At 42.7% G+C, this 21,579-nt stretch overlaps 1 protein-coding gene across 10 annotated transcripts in view; it reads left to right on the top strand.

The window, feature by feature from the left end:
• Nucleotides 1–21,579, top strand: part of LOC125768359 (protein phosphatase 1 regulatory subunit 12B-like) — an 85,881-nt gene that overhangs the window by 39,094 nt on the left and 25,208 nt on the right. For 6 of the 10 annotated variants that reach the window (XM_049435896.1, XM_049435897.1, XM_049435895.1 and 3 more), the window contains exon 2: nt 11,870–12,297. In XM_049435896.1, coding sequence (XP_049291853.1) covers nt 12,218–12,297 — 80 coding nt within the window. In that variant the 5' untranslated portion in view covers nt 11,870–12,217. Of the gene's footprint in view, nt 1–4,560; nt 4,663–11,869; nt 12,298–21,579 lie in introns of all 10 variants that reach the window. The other 4 variants (XM_049435893.1, XM_049435899.1, XM_049435901.1 and 1 more) reach the window with 1 other exon arrangement.

Genomic DNA, 21,579 nt, shown 5'->3' with positions numbered 1-21,579 from the left:
CTCACTCGCTCTCTCTTTCTCGTTCATTGTTCCGCTGATCAACAAAAGTGTCCTGATTGAGGGCAGATGGTTAGCATCGTGTGGACACGATGTTTGCTATTGCTTTGGGTACAGATCATGAACGGACAAGGGTGAAACTGTTCAATAAGCCCGATTGATAGACAGGGCTGGATTCATTGTCGGAGAATATGGTTAGGATACTTAGCAAACCGTCACTGGAAATGACGGCACAGACATGAAAATGATGTTAATTTATTAATGCTCTTCATTTACGGACACTCGAGTTTTGTATGCTGTTGATTTGCTTGATGGGTTTAAGCTAATGATGTTCAATGCAAAACCAGAACCGTAACACTGTTTGCAAAGGATTAATAATTATATTTTGAATCTTTAATTATTGTGTAAAATCTTTTTTGTGGTTTCGAATATGCTATGCAAAATTAGCAAAAAAAATGCGATTTAAAAAATAATTAAACTCGATGGAGACGCATGGTGCCTCATAACATGTAACTGGCTGCGTACTGTCAACAAACCACTTCTATTCACCCTAACTAGTCTTTAAGAAGCTCGTTTCTTATTTAAAACCTCTTAACTTCATTTCATACCATTTTTAATGCTTCTCGGGGAGGTATCATCTTTTGTGGTGTAGGTTTAAGTTAGTCAGCTTTTGCCTCCGAGGGTACACTGAAGCAATTCTACGGCGCAAACAAGCAGTGTTGGTGAAGATCAATAAATCTCTTTCCGCTTTATCCATGAACCGTGCCAATTAACAAGCTTCACCTCACCCTCCCTCCTCCCCCCCTTAACCAACACTTGCAAATGGTGTTCCTTCTTCGAACATGTCACTAAATGCGAACAGACAAACACCTGATCCGCTGCGTACCTTTTTATGTACCGTTTAATGTGCTTGCCGCTCGTAAATGCTCGCCCACTCATTACAATGTTCCGAGAATGAAGACTCGGCACAGTGGGTCATTAAAGATGATTGATTTAAGTAGAACAAATCCAATTTATCAAAAAACCGTACAAATGGCGCGAAAGTTTTATTTATTGCATGATAAGGAAAATTTATTAAAGAAAAGGATAATTTAAACTCTGAAAGGAATATTGGGCGATGTTGGCGTTCTTGAAAGTGTTTTCCTTTATTTTTTTGTTTTGGTTAAAAATATTGATCGTTTATCAACCACGTGCTTTAAGTGATTGAATATTTTTATCACGTACATCGTCTCAAATCGGTAAAGTTGTATTATGGCCCGCTACGGGACTCGGAGGTTTATAATGTTGTCTTGTTCGCACGAGAGAATTCAGTGTCATCAAGGTGTGTGATTTACCAAAAAAAAAAAAACAAACCCCGTATTTAAATCTAGCCAAGCGTAAGCAGAGCGAGGAATTCTTCCCAGTTTCCGATGCAGGAAAATATTTTCGAATGATTTATATTCTAGTACAGTAGTGGCCCATAGATTTGTTGCGTGGTTTCTCGGCATGGCGAATGTGCTACATGAATGTTTGATGCTTTGCTAGGCAATGTAGGTGGAAATCAATCGGAAACAACTAAATCACACAGATTTAAGGAATCATGTACATAGGGAGGGAGTATATGTTGAGAACTGAATTATGAATTCAGGATGTGAATGAACAACTCGCATGTATAAACAAACTTGATCAAACATTTGCAATTCACTTAACTGCATGATAGGTTTTTGTGTTTCGAATAAATTATTGATGTCTGTAACTGGAATGAATAAACAAAATAATTTCTTCCAGCAACTAGGATAAGAATAAACACTTGTACAAATAATTCTGTGACTAAAATGTAATCTATTTCCCTTGCAAACCATTTGCTAGAAACGAATAATTTATGTAATATGAAGAAACACTTTCCTTGTCCGTTTACCACCGAATTGCAACATTCTCAATGTTCTAATCAAACATTGTTTAAAGTCCAACCTTCACGGAATGAACTTTCCAGCCATTCTTTCACAAATGTCTGTGACCTCATACGAGCCTATTGTAAACTTGCTGTTCACCCCCAGGAAGGGCAGAAAACCAGAATCAAGTATTTAATTTACTTTCGCAAATAGTTCCCGATTGTTGTTGCGGCTTCGGTAAGATTAATCCATTTTCCACATGCGGATTCAAGGTTTTGCGGAAAATTGTTTACTTGTGTATGAAGATAAACGACCAAAGCGCAGATCGACGATTGGAAGCAGATGCACAAGTGTAAATAAATTCGCGAAAAAGAATAAACAACATCACATGACGACACATTGTTACTGTATAGTACAAAAGTGCTTAAATTGGGACAAAGTGTTACATAAATTTTTAATCGAATAAAATATAACAAAAACTCATCCCAACAAGAGAGTACATTTTCACATCTCTCACCTTTAAATTTTCTTGTCGTGAATATAAAAAACGGATCGCTAGAAAAGCCTCATAAACGGCACCGAAAAAAAAGTTTAACACCTGTTAAGGACGATTAAATTTGATTACACCATTTCCCATTTTTTGCCGTTTTATTAACAGCATTTTCCCAGTTATCAAGAACGTAATTTGATGTATACGATTACTTTACGCCGTTTGGATTGATTGATGGAAAGTGTGCAGTCAGTTTTGCACACTGTTGAAATTGAAGTTTTGCTTGAACGCATCACTTTATCACTAATTTGATTCTACTATAACCTCAAATAACCTCCACCTCTCTAATGTGTTGAAGCTTTATAGCAGATGGAAGAATAATCCGTTAGACCTATTTCCACCACACACCGATAACACATTTGTTTTCTTCCTCATCAGGTCAAGTACTATTTCACCCGCGCACACACTGCTGCAAAACACACTAATTGGCTCAGGTTTGCCGTTTTCCTTTCTGCCGTTGTTCGAAAATGCGGATTTAATGGCGAGGTACCGTTGATTCGGTTTTTTTTTATTTAATTCACCTTAATCGTATCACCTCCGTTACTGATCCTTTGCTCGGTATATAGCGTTAATCTGGTGTTTCGGCACCCCTAAACCGTTCGACTGCCACCTACGTTATGGTGCGTCTCCGTGTACACCTGGCAGCCCGTGAAAAAAGGGGCACAATGTTTTTTTTAAAGTTTGTTTTTCTCTCAAGACTTTTCCGTTATTACTGTGTTGGTTTGGGAAGAGTGATAAAGAGCAACATCGGTACACGTATCTCGCTTTCGTCGTGTGGGAAGTAAACACGTGAACGAAATAATCACAAACGCGTCGTTAGTAGTCGGCACACATTTTAACGCACAAGGAAAAGCAAGGACTTGCGAAACACAGTCGCGTACGTACGATCGAAATCGATACAGGATTTTGGTTTTGGTAGGGTATGTGGTAGTACCCTATCCATCGATTTGGTACAGTAATTCGCAACCGTGGGATCTTTCACCGGAACAAACATTTTTGCCTCCCCCACCACCCCCAGTCACCCTTTTGGACGGTGGAAAATCGTTAATGCGTGAACGCTGAAAACTACACCCGAGGGATAGGAGTTTAGCGATGATTGATCGCACTTATCGGTTGGCCTGTGTATCGCCGCCGCTTCTCTCTGCTTTCGATATTTTAACGATCGATACTTTTTAAACCCAACTATTCGGGCGGTTTTTTTGCACTCTCCTGCGTGTTGGTTTCTTCGTGTCTAGAGCACGGTAAATCTCTTCGGGTCGGCATTTCGAGCAACTGCTTTGATAAAAATTAAGCTGAGAATTAAATTACCACCAGCTGAGGGGTGATGTGTTACACGCGAGTGTTGCAGAAGCTCATCATTAACCCGGGGGGAAATAAGGGGTTTTTTAAAGTGTTGTTTACTGTTACACTTAGTAAACATTTAACATATTTCATGGGTTTTTAAAGCACTAATTATCCGTACGGTATGGAAAATGTATGCGTTTTTTTCTTGTTATGAGATATTGGCGTTTGAAGAAAAGTGGTTAATACATTAATGATTGACATTTAAGTAACAATTCAAATGTATGCCTACGAGCTACAGTGTGTAACATAACTATAAGCTTATACGTTTTTGAGAATGAAAGAAAAAAGTGGAAGAAATAGGCAACATAATTTTTCTTAGAAAAAAGGCACTGAGGAAACTACTGGGAATAGTTGGAAAAAGTTGAAAAAATTAACAAAACTACACCTAATATTCCCATTTATGAAAAAGTTAACAAAGAGTGTAGTTTATTGTATAAATTGTTGAATTATTATTGCATTCTTTTTCTTTCTTCTTCTTTTTCTTCTTCTTCTTCTTTTTCTTCTTTTTTTCTTCTTCTTCTTCTTGGCTTAACCTGTACGGTCACATGCAGGCCATTTCTGGCTTACTAAGTTAATTTTTACCACATTGCTGGATAATCACTTCTTGCTACGAAGAACACGTTCCGGATGGGATTTCATACCCGGTCTTGTCGTATGGAAGCTGCGCCGTTTAACACATACACCTCCGCTAAGAATGACTTTGTTTTAGAATAAATTAGCTTTTTTATTTTTTTTATCTGTATAATATATTTTTTAAATTATTTTCTAATAATAAATGTTCTTTTTTTCTCTTTTCAGATAATTTATCTGCACCTGTAGAATGGGATGCGAAAAAAGTCCACCAATAAACAACACTTGTGTCAAGTTCTTACAACAAAATATTGTGATCATGTGATTCAAGTGCGTTTCTTTTGCTAAAACCTTTTCTTTTCTCTGGTTTGTACATTTGTTTTGCGTTTATTCCTATCAAATAGTGTAAATTGGTCCCATGATCATGGGTGTCTGCAGCCAATTGTTAGTGTGCGTTTTGTAGGTCGTACACATCATATGCCACAATACACTCACGGTTACAGTTGTGTGGTTAGTGAAATAAACATTACAGCGGAATATATGTGCGATCAAGTTCATGATCATTGTTATCACGGTTTCCACCAGCCCGGTACGGTGCCTTTGGATAGCCGGTCAACCCAATTATCACATTCTTCACGCTCAACTGCGTACAAAACAGTGCAGCCTGTGTTGGTGTGACCACTCTTTCTTCCAGTTTATCACCTTTTTTTTTTTTTTTTTTTTTTTTTTTTTTTTTTTTTTTTTTTTTTCGTTAACGGGGAGGGAACCTTCAAAAGGTACCCACCTCGAAGGGCGGCTTGCGGCTACAAACCAATCCCTCCGAGATGGGTTATGTGGGATTCATCGTGACGCTGGGCCCGAGAAGCGGACCCGGCAGCCGATGGGACCCTAACTAAACCACTCCTCGACCTGATCCGAACCCTGCCGATGCGCTTGATGTGCGTAGTACTCCATGCAGGAACGTTTGTGCGATGCACCCATCCTGTTGACGCGCTGCTGCTTTCCAATGCTGCTACTGCGTCATCCGTCCTAGTTGTCTCAGCTGCTGCTGCTGCTTCGTGCCTTCCTTCCGCTGCTGCTGCTTAATTCCGCCCGTCCGTAGCCGCTACTTCCGGTGGGGTCTAGCTCCTGCTGCTGCTCTGGTTACTCGTTGCTGCTGCTGCTGCTTCCGTTGTCGTCATCCTTTGGTGCGGTTACGGCGGTAGCTGTTGCTGTCCCGTTTGTTCCGTGTTCCGCCGGCGTTGTTGTCGTCTCCGTCTGGCCGTAGGTGGACTTTCCTCATTCCATCTCACTTGGAGGTTTCTGAAGATGGTCCTTGCGGCGGTCCGGACTGCTTCCCATGTGTTGCTGTTGGCACACATTTCCGCTGCAAGATTTTCTATCGTCAAGCGGGTGTGGCTCTGCTGCTGCATCTCGTGTTGGGTTCGAGCAAACCGTGGACAGTGGAACATTACGTGGTCGACATCTTCCACTTGGTGTTCACACACCGGGCAGTTTGGCGAGCCGTCGAGGATGCCTTTTTCGACGAAGTAGCTCCGGAGAAACCCATGCCCTGTAAAGAGTTGAGAGAGATAGAAATCAATTTCTCCGTGCTTACGATTTACCCAGGACATAATGTCCGGGATAATTCTCCTCGTCCTCATCCCCGGCGATCTCGGCTGCCCCGCTCCGGCTGTCCATTGTTGTTGCCAGCGTCCCATGGTCTCTTCCCTTTGCCGCTTTCGTATGTCTGGTCCTGGACTTCCCCTCGCTACCTTTTCGTCGTGGCAGCGGATGTCCTCCTCTAGGAGGAGGACTAACGGGATAGTGCTTGCGACCACGCAAGCGGCATCGTAGGAGACCGTTTGGAAGGCACTGGCCACTCGAAGAACTCCTGTGCGGTGCGTCCTCTGAACCGTGGTCCGGTGAACGTCCTTCTGAAGAAGCGTCCGTCCCCACGATGGTGCCGCGTAACGGACAATGCTATTCCCAACGTTAACCAAGGGTCTCCTTCTGCTGCTTTTTGGGCCACACTTATTCGGCATCAGAGCGGTCAAGACATTCGTGATACGTGATGCCTTGCTGCAAACCTTCTCCAAATGCCGACCGTGGTGCTGTTTGCGGCAGAGCTCGACCCCCAGGTACTTGAGCGATTCAGTGGATACGATCGTGTGTCCCCCCGCACGTAGTTGACCTACCTGCGGGTTGTGATGAGTGCAGAAGATCATGTAGCCGGTCTTTTGATGGGCCAGCTTCAATCCCACTCCATCCATCCAACGCTCGATCGTCTCCAGATTCCTCGTAGCAAGGTTGCTGATTTCCTGCGGGTCCCTCCCTATAAGGGTGAACGCCACATCATCAGCAAACCCTATAATGTCCGCACGCTTTCCGAACAGCTCCAAACGAAGAAGGTCATCGTACATAACATTCCACAGTGTTGGCCCTAGGACCGAACCCTGCGGGACACCTGCCGATACTGATAACGAGACCATTCCTTCATCCGTTTCGTAGTGGAGCGTGCGATTCGTGAAGTAGTTCCGCAGCAACGCCTGGAGGTACGGTGGCGTGTTCCTTCGCTGCAGAGCTGCTCCGATCGCTGTCCAGTTGGCCGTGTTGAAGGCGTTCTTCACGTCGATTGTCACCATCGCACACAGTCGATCGCCCCTGCGCTTCTTGTCGAGCGCAACCCTTCCGTTGGCAATCACCCTGTTGATGGCATCCATGGTTGAGCGTCCTTTCCTGAATCCGTATTGGGCATCAGCGAGACCGCCCGTTGCATCCAGATGCTCCGTAAGTCTGCGCTGTATGAGTCGCTCCAATACTTTTCCCAGAACACTCAGCAGGCAGATTGGCCGGTACGACGATGATTCTCCGGGTGGTTTCCCGGCCTTCGAGAACAGCACTAGCCGTTGCCTCTTCCATTCGACGGGGAAGTGGCCGGAATCGATGTAATGCTGGAACGTTCTCATGAAGACGCGTGGAAACGCCGTCATCGCCGCAATCAAGGCCACGTTCGGAATGTTGTCGTCTCCTGGGGCACGCTGGGGATTGAGCGATTTTGCAATGCTCACCAGCTCGTCCTCGGTAACGGCATCCCGTGCCGTGTCCTCGTCCGTCAATCCTGTTGCCGTGGGCCATTCCATGGGCGGTTGCACCGGAAAAAGTTCGCCGACGATGTGCTGCAGCTTGGCTGGATCCCGTTCCATCGGTACTCGGGCTCCTTGCCACATCTGCCTCCGGATTTTGTAGCCTGGCCCGAATCCGTGGGGCCCCAGCTGTTCCGGAAGTTGATCGCCCTGCTCCTTCTTGCTCCGCTTGACCGCTTGCTCCAGTGCTGCTCTCGCTGCTGTGTACGCCGGACGGCGATCCTGTCGCTGCTCTTCCGTTCGGGCTCGCCTGAGTCTTCTCCGCATCCCGATGTAAGTGCGACGTAACTGGGAAATCTCGTTATTCCACCAGTACACCGATCGTCGTCCTCCCCGTGCTGCTGGCAATCTCGGCATCGTCGCGTCGCAGGCAGTTGACATTGCCTGCGTCAACTCGTCCGCCAAGAGGGTGCGGTTGTAGATGTCCAGTGACCCCAAAATTTCAACGAACAAGTCCTTGTTGAAATACCGGGTTGCCCATCTGCTCTCCGAAGCCTGCTGTGCACTGTGTCCCTGGTTACGCTGCGTCGTCGTCCTCCCGACCGCAAACTTGATGGTATTGTGGTCACTTGGATTTTCGTCGCAGACTCGCCAGTTATTTTCCCCCAGAAGAGACGAGCTGCAGAAGGAAACGTCGATAATGGAACTACGGCCACTGTTGTTGCTCCAGGTTGGCCGGTTGCCCCGGTTCAACAAGACTAGCTCAAGTGATGCCATAGCATCCATCACCACTGCTCCCCTATGAACTCGTTCTCCATCGTTGTGTCTGCGTTCCATCCCCCACGCTCCTGACCAGGCGTTGACGTCCCCGCCGATCACGGTGTCCCGATTCCGCGGAATCACCGACGCAATTTCGGTCCATTTGCGTCGATAATCCTCCACTGACAAATCGGACCCCACAGGAGGTAGATACACGGAGCAGAAAACGATACCACGCATTTCGACCACGACGAAGTAATCCCGCCGATTCTCGATTATGCGTTGGATAGGGTATCTTCCTGTCGATACTGCTGCAACTCTGCCCGTCGGATCCGCGACCCAGTTACCGTTGTTCTCCGGAATCCGATATGGATCGGCGATCAACACTATGTCGCAGCCTTCGTTCCGAGCAGTCTGCATCAGCATGTCCTGGGCCAGCTGGCTGTGATTAAGGTTCTGTTGAAGGACATTAATCATGACGAGGCCGGTTTTTTACCCCTTCTCCTACTTGGCGGCAGTTGCGCTGTCCGAACGAGTGCCCGATTGCTTCCGGGCCCTTGCAGACGAGGCATTTCCGTTCCTTGGTGCACGGTCCTGAGTGCTTAGTCTCCGCACATCGATGACACTTGCTTGACCGATCCTTCCCACGGCAGTGAGTGGCAATGTGGCCAAACTCGTAGCACCGATAGCATTGGCGCTTCACCTCAACCTTCTTGAACCGGCAGCACTGGCTGAATCCGACAACATGCTGTTTTAGTAGCACGTCGTCCGTTACTGCCACCTCTGGGCATCCGAAAAATGCGACCAGCGTTCCGTAATTGGATTTAACGGTACTGATCTGGTCCGCGTAGATCGTAACTCCCAGGGCTGTGCTTAGGTCCGTTGCAATTTCCTCGTTGGTGCAGCTTGGTGGAATGTTCGTGCAGGTGAGGCGAGTTGTGGGGGTCCGTGGTCGGGCTTTCGCTTTGCCCTCCAGTGCTTCGGACACTTTCCGCCACATCTCAAGCGTCTCGTCGTGGCTCTTGCAGGACAGTTCCAGAAGAATATTCCCCTGGAAATTCATCCTTACACGCTCCACTTTCTGCCGATCATCCCCCAGCTTTTCCTTGAGGATGCGCATCATCTCGTCCTGTGTTGTGTTGTTCGTTGTTTCCAACTCCAACGCATCTGGGACGCGATGCGCGCGCTGCTTCGGTTGTTTTGGTTGTTGCTGATGCTCCGGTTGCTGCCGCTGCTGATGTTGGTTCGCGTCAAGCGCCACTGTTTCCTGCTTCCGCTGCTTCCTCCGTGCCCGTCGCTTGGCCTGTTTGCTCAGAACTTTTGTCCATTCGGGTGCCGGTTCTTGAGACTTGTCCTGGTCCTGTCTGTTGCCCGTAGTCTTGCTCTTGTTTTGTCTGCGTTTGCGTTTCTTTGTCTTTTTGGCTGTCTGTGTGTCTGTGTGTTTATCTGTTATGTTGCTTGTCTCATCGTTTGAGAGGGTCAAGGGTGTGTCCGTGGTCGTGGGGATGTCTGTTTCAGAGTTTTGTGTGGTTTCGGTCTTTTTGTTTGTTTGTGTTTTGGTGTTTGTGTCTTTTGGTGTTTTTGCCATTTTGTTTGTGTGGGTCGAGGGGTTGTTTGTTTGGGTGTCCTGTGTGTTTGTTGGTTTGTCTGTTTGTGTGGTGTCTTTGCTGTTTGGGTTGTCTGATATTTGGTTTATCTGTGTTTGTGCTTGTGTTTGTTCCTGTGTCCACTGTTTTACAGCGTTCAACTTAAGCAGAAGCTTGTTGTTGGCCTCCAAGATCAATTCCGTCGTGTGCATCAGCTCTTCCACCTCCTCTTTGGTCGGACCGGGAGACAGCTGATTTCTGGGAGACTGGGGTGCAGGCTGGGCCTCCACGAGTGAAGACCTGGCCACTTCACCTACATTACCCGTGGACTGCCGCTCAACCGGTGTCACAATGAGTTCCGGTAGTTCGTCCACTGCACGTGGCGGTGATTCGGGAACGTCCGTCATTGTTGTTTTGTCTTGATTTCCCGTCTTTTTTTTGTCGTCTGTATCGGCAATCAAATTCAAGGTAGTCCTGAATTTGAGTGCCCAGTCTTTTGGCATAGTGGGGAGTCCTTTTGTCTTCTGTCCGTCCCGTATGTCACGGATTAAGCCAGTCAGTATCGCCATTGCCCGCTCTAAATCATTCGCGGGACTGTTGCCAACGGGGTACCGTTCCAGGAAGTCCTCCAAGCTGCGCCCAGCCGTAGATGTAACCAGTGGTCCAGCACTCCCCTCGATGACCGGCTGCAACGTCGACCGCTTTGCCAGGCCCAGTCCAACCTTCGAAGTGCTTTTCAAAGGTGCGGAAGCTTCCGCTGATGGAAGGGTTGGCACGGCCGGCGAGGAGCCTAGTGTCATCCGGCGAGTGAGTAGGGCCTCTTGTCTGGTTGACATCAACGGGGTCGCCGTGCTTAGGGAGGCCCGTCCTCTGGAGGTCACCCGGGCCGGTCCCGAGAGTCGCTTGGGCGATGCGGTCAGTTGCGACCTGGAGGTACTGCGCGTCATTGGGGCCATAGTGGAAGCAGATGAAGTTTTTTACCTGGAAATATAAGAGCAGAGGGAAAGTGTAGTATTGCCTTTTTTGGAGGATATGGATAAAAGTGAAAGGTTTTTCCCTGGAAGAGAAGAGAGGAAGGAGAGTGTAGTATTGTTTAATTGGGTAGGAGGGGTTCTATCTGAAATTATAAGAACAGAGGGAAAGTGTAGTGTTGCTTTTTTTTTTGGGGGAGGAGGGTTGAATTAAGAGGTTTTTCCTGAAATAAAAGAGAAGAAGGAGAGTGTAGTATTGTTAATAATGGGGGGGGGGGGGGGTAGGTTAAGCAATTTTCTGGAAATATAAGAAGAGAGGGAGAGTGTAGTATTGTTTGATAGAGGGGAGGAATTTAAGGATTTTTTATGAATAAGAAAAGAATTAGCACTGATAAGAGATAGAGAAGAGGAAAAGTGTAGTATTGTTAACAAGTGGAAGGGGATTTGGTAAATTAGTTATGAGGGGATGAGGATTTTGGCTGAAAATATAAGAGAGGAGGAGAGTGTAGTATTGCCTTGTGGGTTTAACGGATATATGGGATGGGTGTGAGAATTTTGACTGTAAGAAAATAGGAGAATTAGAGCTGCAATTGTAGTAAAAGAAGGAGAGTGTAGTCTTGTTTATAATGTGGGGGGGGGGGGGAGATTATAAATTAATAGTATTATTTAATTTGTGCTAAACGTGAGAGAGAAAAAATGTTGTGGATATGCAGAAGAAAATATATATAAATAGTAGTATTTTCGGATTTGGTAGGTTTAGGTCGTAAATCGAAACTGGTTTAATATTCGGAAATTTTAATTCTAGAGTGTACAGTAGGGTATTTTGAAGGGGATTTGGATTTGTCTACGGAAACCTAATATATTGTTATTTATTTATTAGAATACTTTGAGTGAAGATTGATTATTTCCAGGGAGAAAATTATTCAGGGTCCAGTTTATCACCTCGAATGGTTCGAAATACCGGCGCCGATAAAGTTTATTTATTAAGAAAATTTTGATCAAATATTACCACAAGCAAAAAATAAATACACACAGACAAGAACGCTGATAAAGATAGTTTTGTGAAGCAAAAATGTCATTCACCTTAAAGTCACCTTAAAGTGCGCTGTCGTGTACTACAACACACCGCTTTCCTTTCTTTTGCTTTCCGTTACAGCCCGGAAAATATTCCCTAACTAAGATCTGCCAAAACTAAACGAAAACAAGTGAGACGAATGTGTGTTTATCCCCATGTCTGAATAAGCGTCCAGCACGTGTTTAATGTGTGTGCGTGTGTGTGTAGGTAACGTGTGTTCCGTGTCCAATGTGTTGTACGTGCGTCCATATGTGTAGCGTCCGGTAAACCACATGTGCGGGTGGTAAAGCAGTAGAAGCAGTAGCAACGGCGACGAATATCATCGTAACCGCAACAGCGGCCCACGGCAGCCGCTTCCATCACACCCCGTGCACCGGCACTAGCGCCCCCGGTGGCGGGAGCCGCAAGCTGAGCTTCAACATCGGCAAGATGGAGCACTCCGATTTAGTCGCGGAGATGGCTCAGGTCGAGCATCTCTCCACGCAGGACCGGCTGCATCTCGCGCGCATGTAAGTAGCGTTTCGTTAGTTTTCCTTTTTTTTTGACTTCCATTTTTTTAATACCTAATGGGTTTGTTTAGTGCGCCCCCGCCCTGGGGTAGTGTGCGTGTAGTGTTTAGTAGCATTTTTCGTGTGTTTCTCTGCTAGCCCCTTCGGATACTAAAGCACAAATGTCTCTAAGTGGTGTCATTAATACGTTTAGCGCGAGATGCGTACACTGCTCGTGAAACATTAACGGTGGCAGTGAAGCTTTCGTAATTTTCGTTTCTGCTCTTGTTTTGCTTTCTTATCGTCATCTTTAGTGCGTTCCTTCTTATTTTATTTACCGCCCCCCCCAAAAAAACGGATGGTTCCGTTTAACTTACTCGCTCCGTTTGCTGAATTATTATTCCGGGGGAGGGTGGTTGGGGCTTAAATCATACACCACAGTGTAGTGCACAGTTAGCCTTTTAGTGCGCACGGTTTGGCTTTCGATTCGAGTCGCTTTTTTTTTACTTTACTTTACATTTCCATTGATTCGTTCCTTTTTTGCCCTTCGTTATTTTATATCTCCGGTGCTTAGTGTTGCTTTCTTGCTTTGTCGTTTTTTTTTCAATTTTTTTTTCTTTTTCCGTTAACTCTGTTACTGTTTGCAACGATCGTTGCTGCTGGTCTTTTTCGGCGTATGCGTGGAAACTTTCTTCCGTCATTCACGTACCACGTGCGCTCATCCATTCATTCATATGCGCGCGATCGCCCGCTTGTGTGCGTGTTTATTTGTTAGTGCTTTTCTATTCCACCCTCATTTCGCTGCAAACTACACTTGCACCCTCGCTCGGTACGAACTTGCGCTTATCATTTCGGAGCCAGTATTGTGTTTTTTTTTCTTAATTTGTTAGTCTTTTTTTAACTTCAGCTTTCATATTTTTTTCTTCTTTTTTTGCTCGGTTGTTTTCATCAACCGGCATTGGCTTTAGGGGTGGAAAGGTTTTGTCTGGTGAACGATTTTTGTTTCCCTTTTTTTCGCTGCTACCGCTGCTACTGCTGCTTACGAAAGCAATGAAGATGTTAGTTCGGGGAGTTTTCTCAAAACTTTGCGATCGCAAACTTGGCACCCTAAAGTGCACCCTCGGCTGTAGCTTTTTCCCTCACTCCATTATTCCTTTCCTTGCACGGAGGGTCGAAGCTATCGGTCGGGTCCGACGATCATATCGGGGGAGGAGGGTCCGATGCCAATCCAAAAAACCCGGTGGAGGTGCCGACCACCGGTCATTTGTTCGGTCGTTGGGTAAATCGTGAAAATTGACTCATTACGAAAACAAAGTCGCTCCTCTCTTGGTCATCGGGTGAGCCGGTGCTGCATCCGGTTCAGTGCAGTACGATCCGGGTCCGGGTTCGGTAGGCTCGAACGAATTTTTCCGCTTTTCCGTGCAACTGGCTCCGTGCCGCGGGTGATAGTGAGTGCATGCGGATGGTGGACTAGGTGGACAGGTGTTGCGAATGTGTGACAAAAGTGTCTGTCTGTGTCCGTGTGTGTTTAGGTGTAGTGTGTGCATTTGCACTAATTTTGCCGATCATAAATCTCGCCCAGTGCAACATACCGGTGCATTTCGTTTGGTGAAGGTTTTTTTTCTAAATCGTTATCGGCTTTTTTCTGTGCAATTCCAACCAAGTTTGGAATGTGACATCAACGGAAAGTGACGAAAATTAGTTGACGGAGAAAACATCCAACAAATACAAAGCATCATATTGGTTCGATCGATTTCAAGCTGTCGATGGGAAAATAATGTGACATGCTAATTTGTAAAAAAAAATTAACCCAAAAATCTAACTAAACTACGTCGAAAACGTCGCGAAAAAGTATCTAAATTGAACTGGATTTTTTTTTCGAGTAAAAAAAAATCAATTCGCAACAAATCAACTCAAAGCATTCAGTGTCGTATAATAAAATGCAGTACCGTTTACCGGAGGTGCAAAATGGCGTTAGTGGCAGTACCGGAGTTGGTCGCAGTCGCTCAAAACATCAACGTGGCAAAACCTGCCAACGATACAAGTAAATAGAGGAGATGAAAGAAACCCTGATACTTCTTTATCTACACAATCTGTTTCGTGTAACTTCTAATTAAACTTCGCTTATTAAGTTATTATGGTGACCTCATGCGCATGCCACATTGTGTGAAAATGTCACCAAAAAACATCTCATCTCCGGGCTGTGATTTATTTTCTTTTTTTTTGCTGTTGTGTTGTACACCGCGCTAGCAGATGATAGGAGCAGCATTTAAGTTAACTAACCTACGACCACATGCTTTGTTCACCGTTCCTTTAGCGAGCGTTCCGAGATGAAGCATAATTATGCTAATTCGTCCCATTGCTCATTACCGTCTGGCGTTCACCTTTTGTTGTGTATGGTGGGTGGGTGGGCGCCCATTATGTGGCATGCCCATATGCATACGCTTGTGGTTTGTGTATAAATCAAGCCGAAGAACCATTGGGGAAAACACATTTTAATTTACATTGAGTGCTTACATGCATTAAATTTCTTCCTTGTCTAGATGGCTGTGTACGACAAGCGAAGCCTTATGAGAGACAGCTTTTCTATACATCTTGACCGTTTAGTAATCGATAAAGGTTTGGCAATGGACGTGAAAATGGAACCGAAGTAAAATGTAGAAAATTTCGTTTTCCATTATTTGCGTTGCGTATGTTTTTCCTAGCTATGAATTTCTAATTAAGCGCAAAATTGAATATTAACATGCGTAGGTAACCGTGCGGAAAACATCACACTCTTAAGGGTATGCTATTATGCATGCACGACCCGGAAGTGGATGGATGGTGTTACGGAACATCTGGCGATTTGTTAATGAAAAATTTGAAGATATACTTTAATATTCCCATATGTATTACGCGATCGTGGAAAAAGGCGAATGAGTAAACTTTTATTAATTTCCTGTGAAAGAAATGCATTTTGTATTTGTAAATCTTTTTTTTGTTAGAAAAATTGACTTTTATTTTTAATTTATAAAAAAAATATTTTAATTACAAATGTTCAACAGTGGGTATGATTGAAGGTATTCCATATTTTATCTTGTCCACGCGATATACAAGCTGTTCAATGATTGACATAATCATGCTCGTGACACGCGTCAACTACACGCACAGGTTATAATTTACAGACACTTCATGTGGTTGTTTCCAACCCCCTGTATGTGTGAATCTTAATGACTTTTATCGCCACACAACACAATACACAACACGTCCAAGCGCAAAATGTGTCTATCCAAGCAATTATCGTCTGCTTGTTAGAACCGAAAATATATCAAACCCTTGACCCCTGTCCGTGTTCCCACCCTCATCTTCTGTCCATCCAACCTTTACCGTACAAATAACAAACCCTCTTCAACGCTGCAAACTGTCACGTGTTCGTCAAATGGGGTTTTGATTGGTTAAAATAATTTTTATTTCCTCACGCCTATATGTGGTGAGAAATTTTAATGGTCACAAATCAAAAACTTTTATTTGAATATTACACATCGTTGTAATATGTGTTTAATGAGTATTATTTAAAAAATCGTTTATGACACATGATGTCAATATTTCTAGTCTTACGTCTATATTCACTCGCTTAAGACTCTTATCGGGCTGGATGTTCATTTTTACAATGATGATCGGTACTTGCTATAAATCTTTGTTTACTATTTTTTGCTATAATTCATTTGAATGCCTTTTAAGTGCCAACCGTGTTAATATAGTTTGTTTTTGTTAAACTACTGTAGATAGACGATCTATGAACATGAAATTAAACGTCCCTTAGTGTTGTGTTTAAACACAACTTACGTTATGCCCTTGCAGGAATATACGGCATGGAGAATTATTTATGAAGCTACATTTAACAGCTCGTAAAATCATTATTATCCCATCCATCATGGTCTAGCTGACAACCTTACAAACTCTGTAACCTGGCACTGAGCAGAGGAACTCATAAAAATCCCGAGAAACTATACATGAGCAGCTGCAAAATGCAGCTTTCAGTTCGGTCAGGACCGTCAGGACAAAAGTTTATCCCACCTCTGTTGGTTTTGCGATGATTCTCTCTCTCTTGGTGCCACCGGTAGTATTCTGCGCTCCGGAACATTTGTACAATTAAGTTGCAAAAACAAAACTAAAAACATTACTGTGTAGCTTCAACAACATTGGACAGCTTCCGAAAGACACAGAAAAAACACATCATTTCTGTTTTCTATCTTGTGGTGTTATTTCCGAATGATAGTTTTCCTTTTTCCCCATTGAAACATCCTGTTAGAGTTTGAAACCATCAACAGTGCTTGTCTTCGGAGGTACAATAAGTCGAAATACTTTCTATGCTGTTATTTTGCTTTATGTTCACGTATCTTTTGCAAAAACCATTCCTGAAGTGTATTTCCGCTTCGTAACGGATCAATGTCGTACTTTTTACGGTGGTACGCTATGTACGCTATCAAGTAGCTCTATTGTACCTTACCGTATATCATCGTACCAACCGATAGAAAACTTCAACGTCGAATAACTTTTATTGCAATAACTCTCTCTTGAAGATTTATTTGAAAACACACATACGACTTCGGTGCCGTGAAGTGTAAAAGATGAACAGCTATAAAATTGTGCCCGGGATGGAAGTGATGGTGCTAAAGGAAGCTATAAAGAAATTGTTAAAATGTTATATTTATTGCCGGTAGCTTTGTAATGTACCTATGTAATGGTAGAAAAAAAAGTTAGAATTCTATGGGTAAAAATCCATTTTTTGTATTTACAGGTTTTTACTGTGTTTGTTATTCGTTGCTCATTGTAGTTCATTCTTTATTCATTTGCTATAATGAATTGTAAATTTACCCATAATTTTCAACATTGTCTTATTCTTTTCTCAACTTTACTAAAATTTCTCTCAAAAATCTTGCAATCGATAGTTATTATTTTTTTTATTGAAATTATGCTTAAAACTTGAATCAACATCTGTTTCATCCCAAGCAACTTCTGCTTTCCTACAAAAACAGCAAAAAATACGATTTTCATTTTACTTTTTTAAAAGTATGAAACGTGATGCAGCTATCGTGAAGATAATGACCCATCAACCAAACATGTGTCTGTCTGGGTCGTGCTCTCCCTTTCTTGTGCGAAAGGTAACGGCAGATCGTGTCGTTCGCGGTGCCATCTGAAAACCGTCTTCGTAATTTGCAATCGTCACAAGTTGTGTCGGACATGACAGCTCAAGGACTGGCCAGAGTTTGTTTTGGTTCTGGACGTGAGTGTGCGGTAGATTTTTTGTTATACTGATGTTCTAAATTTCGTGATCATTAGCAGATGAAGTTTGTTGGAAATTGTGACGTTCTTCTATTCATCTTCTCTTTCTCTAACGCGCGTTATCGTTTGGTATCTCTATATGTATGCATAATTTTTCGACTTTTCTATCACCATCCCCATCCACTTTATCGTTCATAAAGTTTTCCCTTTTTTTTCTCCACATTTTGTTTCGCTTATCAGTAGTGCAATTAATTTTGTTCAACACACCTTCCTACACACCTTAGTACCATTAGGTGATATCTACCTCCCCTAAACGTACTAATGCTGGTGTGCTTGGCGTTTGAGAATGTTATGAAAGTGTCTGCGTAGTAGTGTTAACTGGTTGATCACAACGATGCTATGTTCCTGTGTAGTATGATGGATGTTCGTTACGTTTATTTATCTCAAATGTATATCTTCTTAATTGGTGCAACAATTGTTGGCTTATCAATTGACTTTCTTGGGTTAAATATGTCTAACAGAGGGAGAATTATTTCTGGGGACTTGCAATGCAAGCAATGAATTAAATCACTCTAAATTGGTTAGATATATACAACAAAATAGGATAATAGATGTTTACAATCGTTTTCCAAAAAAAAAACCTTTGGTATTTCAAGTGAAAAATTGAAAAACATCAAACTGGAGAAAAATACAATAAACTTTTTATAGCATCTTTATAGCATAGGCTCTTGAAAACTAAAGGCTAAAGATGATGTCTTGTTTTCCACATAAATCCAAGTTTAATTGAATCCCAGCTCTGTTTGGAGTCTCACATCTCTTAAATAAGATCTCTTATCTCTTAAGTACGATAAAGAAAATTACTTGAGAATTGAAAACCTTACGGTTTACAAGTCAATTTAGTGAGAGCGCATGCTTCTGGTATGTATTTTTCATTAGCGTAATTAAATGTAAACAACCAATACCTGTTCGGGACCATTGCACATCTTGCGGTTCAAGCTATGGAAAGCAGACGGACAGTAATTGATGTGCGATGGCAACGAGTAGTGTGCGAAGGAGAAATGTAATATTGTTTATTAAATTTTCATACTAATTTCTGGATCCGTTATTTATAACTGTTATCTCATGGAGTAGAATGCAATCGTTTATTACGAAATAGAGAAGTAGAAACGAAAGCATTTAAAACGGCAACGCATTATTATTATGAAATGCTCTGTTACATGGCAGTCGCAGTGCATCCGTCGAGAGCAATCGATTGATTAATTGTTCAAGGGTGACGGATGAACGCGCCACATCTGTCAGTTACGTTCGGTTCGATACCTCTCCATCAGCAGAAAATGTGATGATGCATAAACACATAAAAATTCAACGAGTACCTATAAAGCACAACCTACGAGTTGTGCGTTGCGGGTGAATCGATCGAACAACATGTAAGTTGTTACATAGCCATTTAACATGGTAAATGTTTGATAACACAAGTTTGTTGCGTTTGAGTTATGATTCTTTCTTTCCCAATCATATCATCATTTGTCTTCAGGTCAATGCTCCTGGGTGCAATTTTTTTTTCCAATTATATTATCTTTTGCACTCTAAATAGATAAAGTGAAAAGATTCCACTATAATTTAACCTCATTTACAACGTGATGTATTGAGTGCTATGATAAAAAGTGCATTTCTTTTAGTATCTTGTCCTGCTGGTACGTGAAAATGTTGTTGATGAAGTTTGAAATTATAAACAAACTATGCGCACTCGGTGCGAAGGAAGGCGAATGTCTTCCCTTTGCTTCAGGTTATAAGGTCATCTTACGATGTTGCGATGAAGCTAAACAAGTCATCAACATCTACTTTATCGCTGGATTAAGAATCTGTGAACGTAAAGTAGTCGTTTCATCCGTGCCGTTCGTTAGGGTGCGTTCACATCTAGCGGAGAGTCGGAGAAGCTGCTCTAGAAACGGACGGAGACCTATCAATTTAGCTTAATTGTGGTGTATGCATGCAATTTCAGTCCTGTTTGTGTTATCGAAGTTTGTTTGGTCCTTTTCTACTTACGCGACGCTTAGCGAGTACATAAACCAAACCAAAGTTCTTTAAATTTAGCTTTTATAAAGAAAATCTAATAAAATATTTACAGTAAAAGATTTACAATTCTTTTTAAATCCCTTCCATCATAATTATTTTTTACAACATTTAATATGTTCAACAAAAAAACTAGTATTCCTGTTATCCGTGTTTTTCACTTATCCGGTCGCTTAATTGTATCATCTTTATTATTAATGTTATAGCATGTTTTATTATTTTATATTATATTATTTTTAGATTTACTACAAAGAATTCATTCAAATGAGAAATATTTGTTCTCGTAACACACTTTTTAAACAGTAATACTATCTTTTCTGTTTTGGTATTGGTTCAAACATAAAATTCAACAAAAATTTTATCCCATCAATTGTATTTTTTTTATCTGCCGCTTTCTAGTACCGCACACCGTTCATCTTTTGTGTGTAAACGTCCCCGTTACGGTTCGATTCGTTTCATTACGCTTCCGTTCCGTTTCATTTCTAATAAATATAGAAAAGGAAAACTCGAGACAGAAACTCCCAACAGGCACTAAACAATTCGACTGTTGGAGAAAAAAAGCGTTAAAAAGCGTCGTTTGTTGATTATTTTGTTGAACTGCGTTTGTTGCCATCGTTCCTGCCATATAGTTGAATTTATTTTCTACACGACTGACCCGCCGTGTACCACTAACATACGTGCGGACAATTGGATCAAACCGCATTCAACCGGCCTAGGTAGCGATTGTTGATTGTTTGTTCAACCTGCTATTTTGTATTGATAATAGTGAACCCGGCCGGTATTCCGACATACTACGAGAAGATTGTTTGGTATTAGTCGAGATTCTAATTACAATAGAGTAGTGATGCTCCAAACCACGCGCTGGAATTCGTTTCGGTTTCCCATCCATTTAGCACCCGCTTGGTAGTGTTTATGATTGCAATTAGTGTTGGTTCGATGCATTCGTCGGTGCCGCACGGAAAATTGAATGTCCAAACTGTGCATCCACCAGCGAACGGGACGCGATATCGGATGTTCGTTTGTTTTTCGCGAGTCGGTCACGGTCACACGGTTGCAGCATCTGTTATATTGCAGCATCTGTAGATATTGTTAAATGGAGATGAATGTGTTTTGCTACGGTAACATCGAGGTGGTGATTGATGAAGTTGCCAAATTTTAATAAAAAAATAAGTGACCCTAGAATTTTCCAATTTCCTGCAACAGTGATCGGGAATACAGTTAAAATCAATTTGTTTGTTAATATTTGTTTAATGAACCTTTTTAAAATGATCATTATATTCACGTATATCAATAGTTTTTACATTTCTTTACATAAATTGGATGATTTCGTTACTTTAGATTGGTTTGAATATTGTATGCATTATAGCATGCATCTCTGAGAACAGCCCAACGGTCTTGTGCAGCGGCATTCGGTCTTATACACCGAAAACTCTAGTTCAAATCCCGTCTAAACTGGGGTCTCCCTTAAATAAAGGAGGGGTTTGGTAAAATTAATTTTAGTAAGCCGTTATATGACAAATAAAAATCGATAAACCACTTTTAAATTTAAATCCTCAGTATCGACGATTCTTCCAATGTATTATGTATTATAATATAAATGAATTAAAAATTCCATTCATCATAGCGTTATGCTAAAAGCGGTCGATAAAAGGTTATAGCATGTCTATCGGACTGCGCTGAACCCAATACAAGTGGTCGATCGAAAACTTCAAATGAAATTCAATCAAGTGTGCATTGCTGTTCTCGTTTCCTCTCCCAGCAGGGCCGAGCGTTAGATACCGTTGGTCGATCGATCGATAAATTGCACCTCGCACGGGTATGGGTGCAAGACCAGATTGAAGCATCCTGTCTGGTAAAGTACACTCTCAGCTCCTCTTCCCACTCTGAGAGAATCCGTATGCAGAAGGGAAAGACGGAACTACTTATTGGCAAAGCGGGCGTTGAAATTATGGAAAATCTGTCGCT

This window comes from Anopheles funestus, chromosome 3RL (assembly GCF_943734845.2).
Source record: "Anopheles funestus chromosome 3RL, idAnoFuneDA-416_04, whole genome shotgun sequence".
NCBI classification, from domain to species: domain Eukaryota; kingdom Metazoa; phylum Arthropoda; class Insecta; order Diptera; family Culicidae; genus Anopheles; species Anopheles funestus.
This window is presented reverse-complemented; position numbering and strand designations above follow the sequence as displayed.